Raw genomic sequence first — 15,953 nt, 5'->3', positions numbered from 1 at the left:
TTGCAGCATTACCAAGTACAATATATGCTAAGATAAATAGTGGACTGTTTAAAAAAAATCAAATAACATTAATTAATGACCTAACTTTTGCACAAACATTTGATTGTTGGTGATAAATTCTTCATTAGTTCATTCTTTCAGTACAATTATTCTGCTCATACTTCTCAAGATGTGAAATAATTTATAAATGCACAAAGATGTTATCAATGTTAAATAAACTTTAGCTTCTCAGTCAACACAAGCAGCAAGAGCACATGGCAACCACGCGGGACACTGCTGGGCAGCGGCAGGCGATGAAGACTAGCAGATGGCAGTGAAGCTGCCTGAGTGTCAGGATTTGGAACTTGGAGCAGGAGGAATGAGACAAAGAGGGCCCCCACAGGCCGTAGCCCACTGGAAATGTGAAGAGGTATGCCTAGAGTAGGACGCTGATAGGGAATCATATCAAGTGCATTACTCAATTTGCTACCATCAAACAGATGTAGGAGAACGTGTCGTTAATGCAAAGGGGATGTTTTTGACTAAACACATTGTAAGAGTTCCTCTGTAGAGAAAGCAATTTTTAACATTCAACAAATATTTTGAAGATAAACACTGAAAACTTCCTGGAAAGTTAGTTTTTAAAGTAAAAAGGAAAACTATGAACATTAAGGCGCTGAGAATTAATAGCTTTGAGCGAACAGCTACAGCCAATCATGTGCACCATCACAGTGTGGTGGAAAGAAAATTCTGTGTTGTTCAAGTACAATTTATTCCTTCTGAGACTTTGGGGGTCATTCATTTAAGCACTGAGGAAAAATAGCTCTATTTGTAAAGTATCACAATCCTCAATTAAGTAATTTTAAAATATTTTTGCCGTTGCCGGTGCTAAATGACCAACTGATTCACAGTGAAGTTCCGCAAACATGTCATGTCTTTGGATGTTGTTATCTGAGCGATCATTACTGGTTAACAAGCACTCGCAGTGTAGTTTAAAGCATCATTCAAAGAATGTCACCTCTTACAAGACTGAACAACATGAGCTTGTGGAACTGGAGCATGTGATGAAACCATACCTGCTATCTCATGAACATGTGTACTGCAAATGAGCAGAGCTGAACCACACTCAAAATTACAATTCTTTAAAAATCTTTCAAAACAAATTAATTTCAGCCAATAAAGCCTTCAGTACTTTTTCAAAGTATTACCATGTGATTAAACGTCTTAGCTTGTGCATTGTGGACACCATGATGCATCCAGATACAATCAGTTTCTTAGCACTATTTCAATTACCTGAATGTCATGATATGTCCATTGGCACAGAAGCATGCAAGGCAGGTGCTCCCATTCAGTCCCACAATATCAGCACGAAGAACAAACGATGTTTCAGTTATGTTGTGTTTATAAACACAGTTTTGGGATGGCAGTGAGATAACCTTTGCCTGCTTTTCTGAACATATCACTGCATATTGGGTTTCACTTATTTCCTGAGAGGATGAAGGGGAGACAGATACAGGTCTCAGTTTCCTACATTTATCTTTCTCATCTTTCTCCTCCTGAATATTTGGTTCTTTCCAAGGATCATGTGCTGGATGGATGAGACTTCCTGTGGTGTCCAAGAATGCCATTCGCAAAATTGCTCCTTTTAGTCTCAATATAGTCCCTGTATAAGATTACAAAACATACTGTTAAATTATATTAAGGGTGACAAGGTCTACAAAGTACACAGTGTAACGGTGACCTGTAGTTAGATGCTAGCTCTTTCTTTCCATTAAATATACACAACATGCAATATGACATTGTATCAGAAAAAGGAAAGTACTGTAAATGTTGGAAATCTTAAAATGCCAGAAACAGACGGTAAGTCGGAGAGAACATGGAGAAAGGTAGGGTTATCATGTCAACCCTATTTCTATTGGGCCTCTCTATTTCATCTTCTCACCATTGACAGCACTGCATAGAAAGCAATGCAAACAGAACTCCTCTTTGAAAAAAAAATCTATTAGAAAAAGTAGTATCCAATCTATTTTGTACTTGCTGGTGGCAACTCGTGGTAAACTGATGATAACAAGACATGATTTCTCAACTGAGTGCAACTTCTCATAATTTGATAATTTATCAGACCACTCCAATTCTGCTAACATTTGCATACCATTATTTGGCTTATGAACGTATTTCAGTGAGGAATGTTTGGGGGTGGGGGGGGGGGGGGGAGAATAATTAATGACTACATTCACATATCCTTCCCTTCTTTCTTAAACATTCACATAACCGGTAGGTTAATACTTTTACAATAGATGCTTCTGTAAAATTCATCAAATAATTCCTGGGATGGCGGGACTGTCATATGAGGAAAGATTGAAAAGACTAGGCTTGTATTCACTGGAGTTTAGGATGAGGGGGAATCTTATAGAAACATATAAAATTATAAAAGGACTGGACAAGCTAGATGCAAGGAAAATGTTCCCAATGTTGGGCGAGTCCAGAACCAGGGGCCCCAGTCTTAAAATAAAGAGGAGGTCATTTAAGACTGAGGTGAGAAAAAACTTTTTCACCCAGAGAGTTTATGGAATTCCCTGCCACAAAGGGCAGTGGAGGCCAAATCACTGGATGGATTTAAGAGAGAGTTAGATAGAGCTCTAGGGGCTAGTGGAGTCAAGGGATATGGGGAGAAGGCAGGCACGGGTTATTGATAGGGGACGATCAGCCATGATCACAATGAATGGCGGTGCTGGCTCGAAGGGCCGAATGGCCTCCTCCTGCACCTATTTTCTATGTTTCTAATGTGAAAAGATGAGACAAATATTTATGTGCTAAAATTTAGCTGTTTTGTCATTTATGGGAACGGTTATAAGAGAAAATAGTCTCGGGGGCTTGGAAATGTCAGATTAATTTGCTGTACAATGAAGCTCATAAAGAAGCAAAATAAGTTGAAAATTGCACAGATTTTTCAGAGCTTGGAAGGATAACAATTGGATCTCTGAGAACGATTTGGAAGAGAATGTAGAATACTACTGTTGCTCCCATATCAAATTTTGTTGTGACTGGTACAAATTTGGAAGAATCTACAGTTGAGGTGGAAAGCATGTCGCACTATGAATGAGACCATCATGTATTTGAGACCATCATGTATTTGAGGCAGCATACACTGGAAAGTCATGCTCTGTGAAGAAAGCCAGTTCCCAACCATACCATAACTTGGTATATTCAAATGGCAAAGGCTTGTGAAAATAGCTCCCATAAATATTAGGTTTAGGGCTCCTTCCCCAAAATTTGAGTTGCAGCATAGTGAAAGAACATTCATTTCTTATGCTGATCTCCCATCTTCCCTTTCCTGATCCAATCCATTACCTGAATATCAAAAACATCCTTAATCTAACAAAATGCCTCAAAGTACTTCATAGGACCATTATAGCATTTTATTCATCTCTTTTCTATATTGTATGTATGCTAGGAATATGATCGTCCCAATGTTCTTACCACTAGGAGATACAATGACTGGCTGGGTAAGTCTTTGTTCTCCACCAGGTGGCAGATTCAGTACTATCACCAGTACGGTGCCAAGAGTCGTCCCAACCCACAAACAAGGTGAGGTGCACGTGTCTGCCTTTCGAGTATAAGTCTCAGAGAAGTGAAGAGCAGTGATGGCCTCTCGGGACTCCTTGTCAATGCTGGTAACACTGGAACTGCGGGAACGGCTGAAAGAGTTGTCTTTCACATCTAATTTTGAAACAAGAAAAATAAAAAGCCATTATTTATACAGACCAGAACAAAACATTAGAATGTTACCATTCTAAATTATCCAGGCATGATCTGTCCATAGATGGACTTTTGAAATGCAATTTTATATTTCAAACTACTTCGCTTTCATTTGGCTAATTCATTGCCATAAAGATTCAACAGTCAGATCTGTTAATCCAATGCTCTGGCACTAAATTGCTCAATCCCTGGCAGTCTGATTTTGCTACTGGAAGAAAATTAATTGGATATATGTCCCCAAGTGGGATAACTAAAGGTTTGCTTCCACATTTGGTATAAAGCTTCCAAATTTTGCTGACTGAAGGCTGCTGAATTTTCTTCAACCTATCAGTGCAGGGATTAATAAGGCCCTGAAATTATAGTCATGAACGAGATTGAAAAGTATGATTTGCACAGGTTAACCATGGAAGAAATTAGGTGTACATTAGTAATGGAGCAAACAACAGGAGGAAATGGATTATGGAGATCTGACTGTGTATGAAGCACATTTTCCCATAAAGATATTGAGATGTACAGTGTGTGCATATCCAGTATACACTATAATGGGAAATAATCATGCTTAATTTCATTGTTTTTTCAGCACACCAGAAATTTAATTGCAAGAATATAAATGAATCTTAACTCTATGACAGATAATTGGAAATTGAGAGGTTTTGCAGAAAAGATCCATTGGTGATAGAAAATGACCATGCAAGTTTATCAAAGATAGATTTAATTCCTTAGCCCTGTTCCCAGTAGAGTCTTACGAGTGAAATGCATGTACAGAGAGGTCATACTCCAACCATCATTTTTAAGTTGCCTCTTTTCCAGGTGATGATTAATGCCTTGGGCTCTGTTCTTTGATTCAACTCCAAGCTCTGTCATTGGCAGAGAGTTGAAAATGGGGATTAGTCATTCAATTTAAAGATAAACTAAGCCTCTTCCACTCCAAAACACAGAAAATAAAATTATATTTGTCTATATATATTAACAATTTTCATGGATAAATCCCCACATAGAGAAAAAGACTACTGTCATACCAGTTCTTTCCTTCAGTTGAGTCACTATTGTCAAACTACCTTATACAACCATCAAATACTACCAACTTGCAGGTGCATCTCCTCTGCCACCCCACATTGTCATTGCAGTAAAAAAAAAAAAACTTTTACATCACATTGTTACCCTGCGCCTACACCACCAAACTACATTTATGCCCTGCAGTTATACCATCATACTTTTGAACTGCATCACTGATCCATGTTTTACTATCCTAACCTTTCATTCCACCAATCTCCACATACAACACATCACTCTCCAACATTTCTTCCACCTTCAACGTGAACCCTACCACCAGTCACATCTTCCCGCCCCCACCTCTTTCCGCAGACCAATCCCTTTACAACTCCTTGGTTCACTCATCCCTCCCCACCCAATCTGATCCTCTGCAGGCACTTTCCCCTGCAATCACAGGAGCCGTAATACCCGCAGATCAGAAACACTCTTCAGGAGTCAGGTGTGGTTTTGTCAATGACCACTGTCCACAGAAGACTTCATGAACAGAAATACAAAGGCCACACTGCAAGATGCAAACCACTGGTTAGCCGCAAAAATAGGATGGCCCGGTTACAGTTTGCCAAGAAGTACTTAAAAAAAGCAACCACAGTTCTGGAAAAAGATCTGATCAAAGAAATGCAGGGCACTGTCTCTTGAGGACATGCATAATTCCATTCCAAATCCTCCATTATTTACATCTGAACTAAAATTGACCACCACGCGATCTAATAGGTTGCATTCTACCTCCTCCCTGCTGTGTTCCTCTTTGTAATTTTACTATTTTTGTCTCTGATTCAGAAACTCACACGCCAATACCACTTCATTCTCCGGAAGTGGCGGCGCTGTGAAACGGCTGCGGCTCGCCTGCAGTCTGTCTGTTTTTACTTTTTTGTATTGTTTTTTTTGTCTTGTTCAGTTAAACTTTTGGTTATTAGGTTGTGTTATGTGTGGGGGGGGGGGGGGGTGTGAAACAGGGCTTTCTGTCTCTCCCTTCGGGGGAATGCGCCTTTCTTGTCGTATCCCCCTTCTCTTCCCCCGTCTGAGCTGAGGCCTAATGGCGGAACTGGCGGCCTCCAACCTGCGACCGACCTCGAGGATCCAGAGGTAGAGCCAGCCAGGACTTACCAACGCGAGGCTGGCCGTCTTCGAGCTGCGGCGGCGTTCGGGCAGCGGCACGACTCGGCGCTCCGGTGAGGGTGGACGGCGCGGGGCTGAGACACTCCTGTGAAGGCGGCCCGGCTCCCGGCTGGAAGGCGCTCCCGTGTGGGCGGCCCGGTGCGGGGCTGGAAGGCGCTCCCGTGTGGGCGGCCCGGTGCGGGACTGGAAGGCGCTCCCGTGTGGGCGGCCCAGTGCGGGGCTGGAAGGCGCTCCCGTGTGGGCCGCCCGGCTCCCGGCTCCCGGCTGGAAGGCGCTCCCGTGTGGGCGGCCCGGCTCCCGGCTGGAAGGCGCTCCCGTGGGGGCGGCCCGGTGTGGGGCTGAGACGCTCCCGTGAGGGCGGCCTGGTGCGGGGCGGAGACGGTGCTCCGGTGGCTGAGGCGGCGGTGACCTAAATCCGGGGCTCGGCCGCGGGCCAGTGGATGACATCGTCGGGAGCTCGCGGGTCACAGGTTGATGCCTGTTTTCCGGAGCTCCCGTGGCAACAACTGCGTCCGCTGGACTGGAGCTTCGACCACCCCCGGGCCGCGGAGCTTGAACCGCGGGACTGACTTACCATCGCCCGGTGGGGTATCGCCCGGTGGGGTATCAGCGCAGAGGGAGAAGAGGAGGGAAGAGACAGCAACCCTAAGACTTTTGCCTCCATCACAGTGAGGAGGTGCTTGGTGAACTCACTGTGGTGGATGTTAATTTGTGTTTATTGTGTGTTGTTTATTATTACATGTATGGCTGCAGGCAACGACATTTCGTTCAGACCGAAAGGTCTAAATGATAAATAAAGGATTCAATTCAATTATTCAGCAAATGAAGTGCTGTGATAGGTGCAGGATATCTCACGAGCCGCTTTGCCTGCTAAAGGATGGCTCAGAGCACAAAACTTTAAGGAGCTCGCAAAGCTCTACCTAAAATGTTAATTCTTTATTATTCACAATTTCTCAGATATCTGCAGTTGCTGTTAAACAGAAAAGATTAATAACAGCCAACAAGTAAATTGCTGCAGCAGATGCTTCAGAAGACATATATTCAAAGACATTAGGAACTGTTAATAGCAATCGGAAGCTGGCAATATGAAGCAGGAAATCATTGAGGTGGCGGTGACAAAAACAGACCTCCAGCAACAGCAATAACACAAGATTCTTTTGGAGAAAAAAAGTATTCACTATGTTATATCGTGAATAGAAGCATTTTTCTGTTAATTACATTGGAAGTGATGCAATCAAGTAATAACAGGCAGTTGCGCGACAAATGCCAACAAAGTTCAGGGAGAGCAGAAAGCCCTACAAAAGGGCTAACAATAGGAAAAAAATTCCCACTTTCTAAGGTCACAGGAAAAATGTGACCTCTGGGCTTTCAATTCAATTGCAGTATTTTTGCTCATGAATCCACTTGGCTCCATTTCCAGGACAGGAAGAGCCAAGAAGCTTACTTGTTTAATTAAATTGGCTGTTTGGATGGAGATTAAACAACTGTTGAAATGTTAGTTCGTTTATAGCTGAAGACTCAAAACAGCATTTCGCAAATTTAAAATGTGCAGGGAAAAGACCCTGTTCTGATGCTGTGGTTTAAATGGAGTGTTCTGACTTTCCAGCCCTTCCATATACAAACCTTGTGCTACAGGGGCTAAGGTGACTGAACAGATACAAAATGAGAATATCACCAGCGATGTTCAGGCTTCAATCCAATTGATGTTAGTGGAATTAAAGCCCAAGGATCTGCCTGTCGTCAGGCTCCAAAATGAAATGAACTGCAGGAGTCTAATTAGAGTTCCTACTGGATTCAAGCCTATGGCACAAACCATCTGCAATTTAATAGAAAGTGATATCAAGGTGACACATAAGCACAGCATGTGTTATGTGTGTAAACTGTTGAAATCGGGTAGAGAAAGATTCTAAGCTCCCCCAATAGTCATTGTTGCAAGTGTCTTGTGTCTTCATGCACTTAAATATTCATCAACTGAATAGCCATTAAAGTTGAGGAGGTCACTAATGAGAAACATTTATTTCTCATCCTTGACACCCTTCTGTGATCGTGGACTTGTTCCTGAAATACTAGTCACTGTGATGACAATGTTTCGACAATGGTGCCAAGTCATGAATGACGGAGTTCTCATGCCCTTTTTTCCCCCAGTAATGGAAATTCAGCGATGGAAGTGGCACTGAAGTACTGTTGAAATCTTGACTTTTTTTACATCTTGATGGTAGCAAGGCTTAGCCCCCCCTATACCTTGCTGCTCTGTATACTGTAACTTTCATTGGATAAATTCACAGAACCACATTAGATACTCACTGAAAAAATTGACCATCATATTGTGACCCGATTCAGCTTTTTTAACGTTATTATCAAGTTCAAAGTTAGGTGCTTATGGATCAGAATATGAACATTCTGCTGTAACCGTGATAATGGAAAAGAGGAGCTGGTTGCAGGTACACTGCCTACTTGATTCTGTTTTTTTTTTCACAACCAAAAAATCATACAAAATAACATTTCCACACCAGGTGGTGTCAACCTTCACACTCACCTAAATCAGGCTTCAGTTCAGTTGGCAAGCTTAGTTTTCTCGACATCTTCGCTGAAAGAAAACCCACAGAAAAGTTAGATTTAGACCACTCAATGCAAACCAGTACTAAAATGTGAACTAATACTGATTCCCTGTTACTAGTCCACTCAATGTTAACTGAGGAATAACAAAAGACATCATCGCTTTTCAAAAAATTGTTTTGTAATACAAGCACCATGTCCAAGTTTCTGCACAGATTTGAGGAAGAGAATATTGAAATTAAGGTCTTCACGGAGCTGGAACAGTTGCAAGCCGGTAACCACAAGGACATGTGCTTGGACATCAATACAAGGTGTCCTGGCAAGAGTGGGAAGTTGACCAGTGCAGCACTTGGAAGTTGGGTAGAGGGATGATAAAAGCATAGATAAAAGCATTGTTAATTGAGTTGATAGGATAGGAATAGTTTGACGAGTTTTCACGAAAATAGGCATTCCTGGTGGTGGAAAGTATATGTCAGAAAATATCACTTAAAGTACAACATTTTGCTAATAGTCTGGGTTAATCTCAGGCAACAGCAAGAGAAAGGAATAGAATTGGTGGCAACAAAATGGAATTTGTAATGGGGACCAAATACAAAGGCACCAGGTCTCCTATATTTAACCAGTGGATATTTGTAGTCACTGAGTTCTGAATGCGAACTGGGGCATATATTTGGTCAATGAATACGAATATCATATAAGTCGAGTGACAAATAAAAGCAGCAGAGTGTTTGTGGGAAGTGGTGCTCAAGAGGAACTGGGAACTATTACTCAACAGCAGAATCAGCGACGGTTTTGTTTTATATCGCCCCAGGTCAGCATGTAGCTGGGAAATAGGATGCTAATAGGAGATGAAGAATATATCCTCCATGGAAACCAAAGGGTGCTGATGGGTGAATCGGTCTTTCATTGAAAGACAATATTATCATAGAAATATTTGGAAAGGCAGGTTCATATTTGGGAGGCAACTATGTGAAAACATATTCACAAGACTGTCATTTTATGGGTCCAGATATACTAGATGAATGTATGAATAGACCGGTTGATACAAGCAAGTTAATATCCTACATTTACAACACTCTTTTAATTGCACACATCTCATCTTCTGAGATGCATAGGCGAACATGGGAAGACAAATTGGGTTTATTAATTTCAAAGGATAGCTGGGAGGAAAGCCTTCTGTACATACACTACTGCTCTCTCAATGTCAGGTACTCCCTGATACAATTTAAAATACTGCATAGACTCTACTATTCAAAGACCAAATTGAACAAGATCTTCCCAAACGTCTCTCCTATTTGTGATAAATGTCACCTCCAAGAAGCGACTATAACCCATTCCTTCGCTTCCTGTATAAAGTTCCAAAACTTCTGGAGGGGAATATTTGATATCTTCTCCAAAATACTTAAAATTAAAATTGAACCAGATATAAAACTGATCACATTAGGTATGTCAGAGGCCTGCTCTAAGCTAACGATATTTCAAAGACGTTTCCTCAATTACGGCCTAATAACGGCAAAAAAACAAATACTCAAATTTTGGAAAAATACAACAGTCCCCACAGTGAAGATGTGGATTACTGATATGTCATAGAAACATAGAAACATAGAAATTAGGTGCAGGAGTAGGCCATTCGGCCCTTCGAGCCTGCACCGCCATTCAATATGATCATGGCTGATCATCCAACTCAGTATCCCGTACCTGCCTTCTCTCCATACCCTCTGATCCCCTTAGCCACAAGTCCAAGACATTACATTTAGAAAACATTAGGCTTGTCTTGGCGGAAAAAGCAGATCAATTTCTCAAGACATGGTTACCTTTTACTGAATTTCTGCAACAACAGAATGGTTAAACACGAATTTAAACCTGATGCCGGGGATGGGTGAGGTTGGGGGGGGGGGGGGGGGGGGGGGGGGGGGGGGGGGGGGGAAGGTAAATATCCATCTTCTCTTTTATTATTTCTTCTCTTTCCTCTTGCACTTCTTTGGTAGCCTAGGGGTCTTTTTCTTGCTTTCTTCATTCTCTTCTTTTCTCTCCTTTTTCCCTTTTTTTTTGATTTAGGTTTCAATGTTAAAAATGAAGCTGTACAATAATTGTATAACTGTTATGTCGATTGCCTTATCCCTGTACAATTGCTTCTAATAAAATTAATTTAAAAAATAATAAAACATTTGGGAGGCAACAGCATATTGGGAAGAGGTGTTGGAGACTTGTCAGCAATTTGCAAGGACAACATCATCAAAAGATATTTTCTTTTGGAGAAGAAGATGATGTCAAATTTTCAAGTGAACAGTGCCAGAGAACCTAAAATCATTTTTAGTATAAGTTAACCTGGGCTCCTGAAAGTGAAACTGGGTGCCAAGCTGTTTGGTAAGAACATGGTTGAGAGAACAGGATGTGGGTCTCTGGTAGAGAACATGAGAGAAGACTCCGGTTAATATTTAGGCAGAAGTACAACTAAGAGGAGCAAGGCTGATGTAGCTGAACGGATGGCATCAAACTTCACAAGCTCCTTGCATAATTCAGGGGAAATAATGTTTTTTTTGCCATAAAGTTTCACATTTGATTTACTTGGACTCTTTTTACTCACTGATTATTCCCTACAAATGGAATCTGGGTAACACTTACATTGTGTAGAAAGAAACTGCAGATGCTGGTTTACACCGAAGATAGGCACTAAATACTGGAGTAACTCAGCGGGACAGGCAGCATCTCTGGAGAGAAGGAATGTGTTATGTTTTGGGTTGAGATCCTTCTTCTACCTTGACCCGAAACATCACCCATCCCTTCTCTCCAGAGATGTTGCCTGCCCCGCTGACTAACTCCAGCATTTTGTGTCTATCATCTATGTAACTCTTCCATTGTGTAAGTTTCTCTTAGGATGTTCGGGTATCCTCCCAGTTACAAAGACATTTTGGTCGATAGTTTAATTGGATACTTTAAATTTCTTCTAGGATAGGTGTGCGGTTGGCAGGTCAAGGTGAAGTTAGTTGACGGGATGATAGAAAAGCCTACATGGAAATAATTGGGGGAATGGGATTGATGGGATTATTCTATAAGCAAACATTGATTTAGTCGGTCAATGTTGAAAAAAGTTTATATTTATACTTCACAGTTATCGTGGGGGTGGGGGGATGGAGAGTGTGGCTTTATCTATGTACAGAAGATTAGCGTGCCAGCTGTGATTTGGCATTAACACTCTTGAGAGAGTCAAAAGTTCATGGTTTCAAATCCTACTTCTGAGATTGGAGGACAAACCAAGATTAGCATTTAAAAAGAAATGCTTAATTATCTTTGCGATGAGAATATGAAGTGTCTCTGTTTGGCCTCTCAAACGAGTTTCAATGTGGGACTGCAACTTTCCCAGTTTCCTGATCAAATCTTTTTCTCCAAGCAACATTTGGGAAACAAACAGGGAAATAATTTATTTCATTGTTATGGAGTGCTCCTCTGGTCAAAATGTCAGTTGTATTTACCTGTAAAACACATATCCAAACACTGAACGGCTATTAACTGCTCGTGTGTTATTGAAGCCACAAAAGATTTTCTTTCTTAACCAAACGCTAATTGGCACCTCATGAAACACCACCTTTTGAAAGTAATTCCTACTTGAGTGACCACACATTATATACTGTACATGTTGGAAAATATTTCCTGTACAGGGACTGAAATGTATAACATAGGAGATAATTAACAGAATCCTTTGCCTGATCATGCTGAGACACTGCCAAAATTTTCATAAAGGTATTGGCAAATTAGTGAATTGGATGGCAAACAAGTTTAAAACAAAAACCAAATAGTGGCAAATATTAAAGATTTTAGAGAAAACAAGAGAAATCAATGACAACAAACTTTCCCATCACATCCCAAGTACAAAGGAGATATTGGGATATGAAATTTTCTGACGACAGCAAGCTATATTTCAAAGTGGCATACAAAAGCCTAAAAAATAGTAGTATGTACGTCACACGGTTCTTTGAATCTGTACTGATCCTATTACGATTGGCAACATACTTCCCACATCCCTAGATTTTCACAGGAAACCAAGAATCTATTGGCCTCTCTTATGAATATAATCATTGATTGAGCAGAGTTCCCAGATATAGAAAATTACAAAGATTCACACAGCTCAGTGACAAATTTCTCCTTAGTGCTAAATTATATAGAGTCCTGCCCCGATTTTATTATCTTCAGCCATTGGAAAAATACTCTCATATACGCTTCCCCATCAAGGACTTTAAATAATTTTGAATATTTGAACCCTCTTTAAATCTTTTAATCTCAAGAGAATATATACCCATTCCTCAATTATGACTATTTAATTTACCTGAAGAAGTCTGAAGAAGGGTTTCGGCCCGAAACGTTGCCTATTTCCTTCGCTCCATAGATGCTGCTGCACCCGCTGAATTTCTCCAGCACTTTTGTCTACATTTAATTTACCAATTTCCCCCATTCCACCATTGACTCTTTGGGGTAAATGTTTGATTTAAGAATCTATTTTTAGCTGTAACTAACAGTTTGCTCATTGATATACACTGCATCAAAGTCACCATAAATCATTTCCTCCAGCATGTTTAACTTACAAAGTTTCACTTAATATTTTCCAGGAATGCATTGCTTTCATAAATTGAGTGGCTGTATATTCATTATCTTGGGAGTTAGCATGGAGTTGAAAACAGGTTGATTTTGAACTCGGATCAATTGAATAAATATCAGGTAAAAGGGACAAGTTCATATGATTATGTAGTAAGCTATTTGGACCACTATTAATTATTTTTTAAAAAGCTTACATTCCCAGTGAGACATTCCAGTAAGGAGGACGGATAAGGATGTCGGCGTAAGGGGATCTTGGATGACCAAAGAGGTTGTAAATTTGGACAAAAAGTAAAAGGAAGTACATGCAAGGCTCAAGAGGATGGAATCAGACAGGATCGTTGAGGAATATAAAGGAGGAAAGAACTCATAGGAAATTACAAGGGCCACAAGTGGCTACTGAAAGGCTTTAGGGAGCCGGATTAAGGAAAATCTCAAAGTATTTGATACCTACATTAAAAACACGAGGGGAACCAGGCAGAACTGTTCAAGGATACAGGAAGCAACCTGTGTTTGGAGTCACATTTTCTCTAGCATTTCTCTCACATTACAGGCAAGGTCCCAGAGGACTATTGTTGTTCCCTTATTTAAAGGAAGTAGAGAGAATCCGGGGAATCATAGGCCAGTGAGCCTCATGCATTTTCTTCTAAATAGGAGCAATTCCTATCCTGAAGAATCCTCTCCAATAGTTTCCCTGCAATTGACGTGTGTCTCATTGTCCTATAATTCCTTGGATTCTATCTACTTCCCTTAAATAAAGGAACATTTGCGAGTCTCCAGTCTTCTGGGACATTGTCTGTAGCTACAGAAAACACAAAGATCTTCATCACAGGTTGGCACAATGGAGCAGTGGTAGAGTTGCTGCCTTACAGCGCCAGAGACCAGAATTTTATCCTGACTACAGGTGCTGACTGTATGGAGTTTGTATGTTCTCCCTGTGACCGTGTGCGTTTCCTCCGGGTGCTCCAGTTTCCTTCCACACTCCAAAGATGTACAAGTTTGTAGGTCATTTGGCTTTGGTAACAATTGTAAATTGTCCCCAGTGTGTAAAATAGTGCCAATGTACGGGGTGATGGCTGGTCAGTATGGAGATGGTGGGTCGAAGGGCCTGTTTTCGTGCTGCATCTCCAAAGTCTAAAGTAAAGAGGGTGGTGAGTGTCTGGAACGTAACACTGGGAATGGTAGATGAGGCAAATGTGAATACTTTGTCAATAAACTTACTTACTTACTTAAATATATTTCAGTTCATTCAAATTTGTGTTACAATCACAACTCGATGGTTAAATACTTATTACTGATAACAGTGGCAAATCACAGGTAGACTATGTATGAAGCAATAATCAGCATGCAGACTGAAAAGAACAAATTCCTGCATATGAAAATTATGGAAGCCTGTAGTGAACAATCAGGATGAGGTGTTAACATTAATGGCATTATATGAAAATAACTTCAGCCAGTTGTCCATCACTTTGCCAAGAACTTATGATTTTTAGCGTAATTATAATTAAGATAACTATAAATGTTCTCTTTTACATACATAAAGCTAATTTTGTATCTTGAGCATCTTCATTAAAATTGTTACTTTATTAACACATTTGAACATTCTAACATTAATTCCACTGACGCCCACTCTGAATTTGCATCACTAATAAATGAGTTGGTAGATCACTAGTCTTGCTATCCAATAAGATTATTGTTCTTCTCCATTTAAATTCTTATTCCAGCTGAGGAATCACAATCTGCCACAGGCCTAGTTCCTTCACTCCATAGATGCTGCCTCACCCGCTGAGTTTCTCCGGCATTTTTGTCTACCTGCCACAGACAATGATGGTCCAATTCTATACTGCCATCGTAGAGTCTGTCCTCACCTTCTCCATCATGGTCTGGTTTGACTCAGCCACCAAGCACGACATCCAGAGGCTGCAGCGAATCGTCCGATCAGCTGAGAAGGTTGTTAGCTGCAACCTTCCCCCCATTGACGAACTGTACACTGCAAGGGCCAGGAAGCGAGCGGGTAAGATAATCTCTGACCCCTCCACCCTGGCCACAAACTCTTTGAAGCGCTTCCCCCTGGAAGGTGACTCCGGACTGTCACTGCCGCCACAGCCAGACATAAAAATAGCTTTTTTCCACGAGTAGTAGACTCGATAACCAAAAGTCTGAAGCCTCCTTTTCCGCTGGTATTTTATTTCATTCAAATGCTTAAACTATATTGTTTTATTATTAATGTCTAATGTTTTATGTGTCATTCTTAATTGTATGACGTGTTGTTACTTGCGAGCGAGCACCAAGGCAAATTCCTTGCATGTGTACATACTTGGCCAATATATTTATTCATTCGTTTCATGTGAAGGCTGTAGTGTGCCGTGCGACCCATATCACAGCTGACACTTTCTCTCCTTAAGTCTCAATGCTACTCACTTTGCATATGAAATTCTCAGCAGTAGTATTTCCAAACATGCAGTCAATTTCCCTCACAGCAGTTGACATATTATTTTCTAATACTGCGCAGGACATGTGGATAACAACCGTCAATTATCATATGCTTAAAACTTTAAAAATTGATGGGAAATTAACTTATTTCCACCGTGAAAAAGTCAAACCTCACATCATCTTTCAAACTTTGCAGCTTCTAGAAGTTGATGTTCAACAAAAACATACCTTGGGAACTCCAATGTAGCATAAACACGGCGGTTTATAAGGATACCACCAAATAAAAAACACCATTGAATCACATAAAGCCAAAGTATGGAAGTTTACAAAAAGATCTGTTGAAGAGTTAAGTTTAAGAGAAGGGAAGAAAATCAATTTTAGAGGCATGGATGTTGAGTGCAAGCACTGCAAGCCAACAAAAGTGATGCAATAAACTGCAAACATGCAAAACCCATTGTACTTTATGT

At 40.8% G+C, this 15,953-nt stretch overlaps 1 protein-coding gene across 6 annotated transcripts in view; it reads right to left on the bottom strand.

The window, feature by feature from the left end:
• The window catches only part of stxbp5 (syntaxin binding protein 5), a 245,187-nt gene that overhangs the window by 27,124 nt on the left and 202,110 nt on the right, over positions 1 to 15,953 (bottom strand). For 2 of the 6 annotated variants that reach the window (XM_033026117.1, XM_033026120.1), the window contains 4 exons: positions 8,444 to 8,494; positions 4,485 to 4,595; positions 3,460 to 3,699; positions 1,273 to 1,642 (listed from right to left, as the gene is read on the bottom strand). In XM_033026117.1, the coding sequence (XP_032882008.1) occupies positions 1,273 to 1,642; positions 3,460 to 3,699; positions 4,485 to 4,595; positions 8,444 to 8,494 (772 nt within the window). The remainder of the gene's footprint in view (positions 1 to 1,272; positions 1,643 to 3,459; positions 3,700 to 4,484; positions 4,596 to 8,443; positions 8,495 to 15,953) is intronic. The other 4 variants (XM_033026121.1, XM_033026123.1, XM_033026118.1 and 1 more) reach the window with 3 other exon arrangements.

This window comes from Amblyraja radiata, chromosome 8 (assembly GCF_010909765.2).
Source record: "Amblyraja radiata isolate CabotCenter1 chromosome 8, sAmbRad1.1.pri, whole genome shotgun sequence".
NCBI lineage: Eukaryota > Metazoa > Chordata > Chondrichthyes > Rajiformes > Rajidae > Amblyraja > Amblyraja radiata.
Note: the sequence above shows the minus strand (reverse complement) of the source record. Positions and strands in the feature narration are given on the sequence as shown.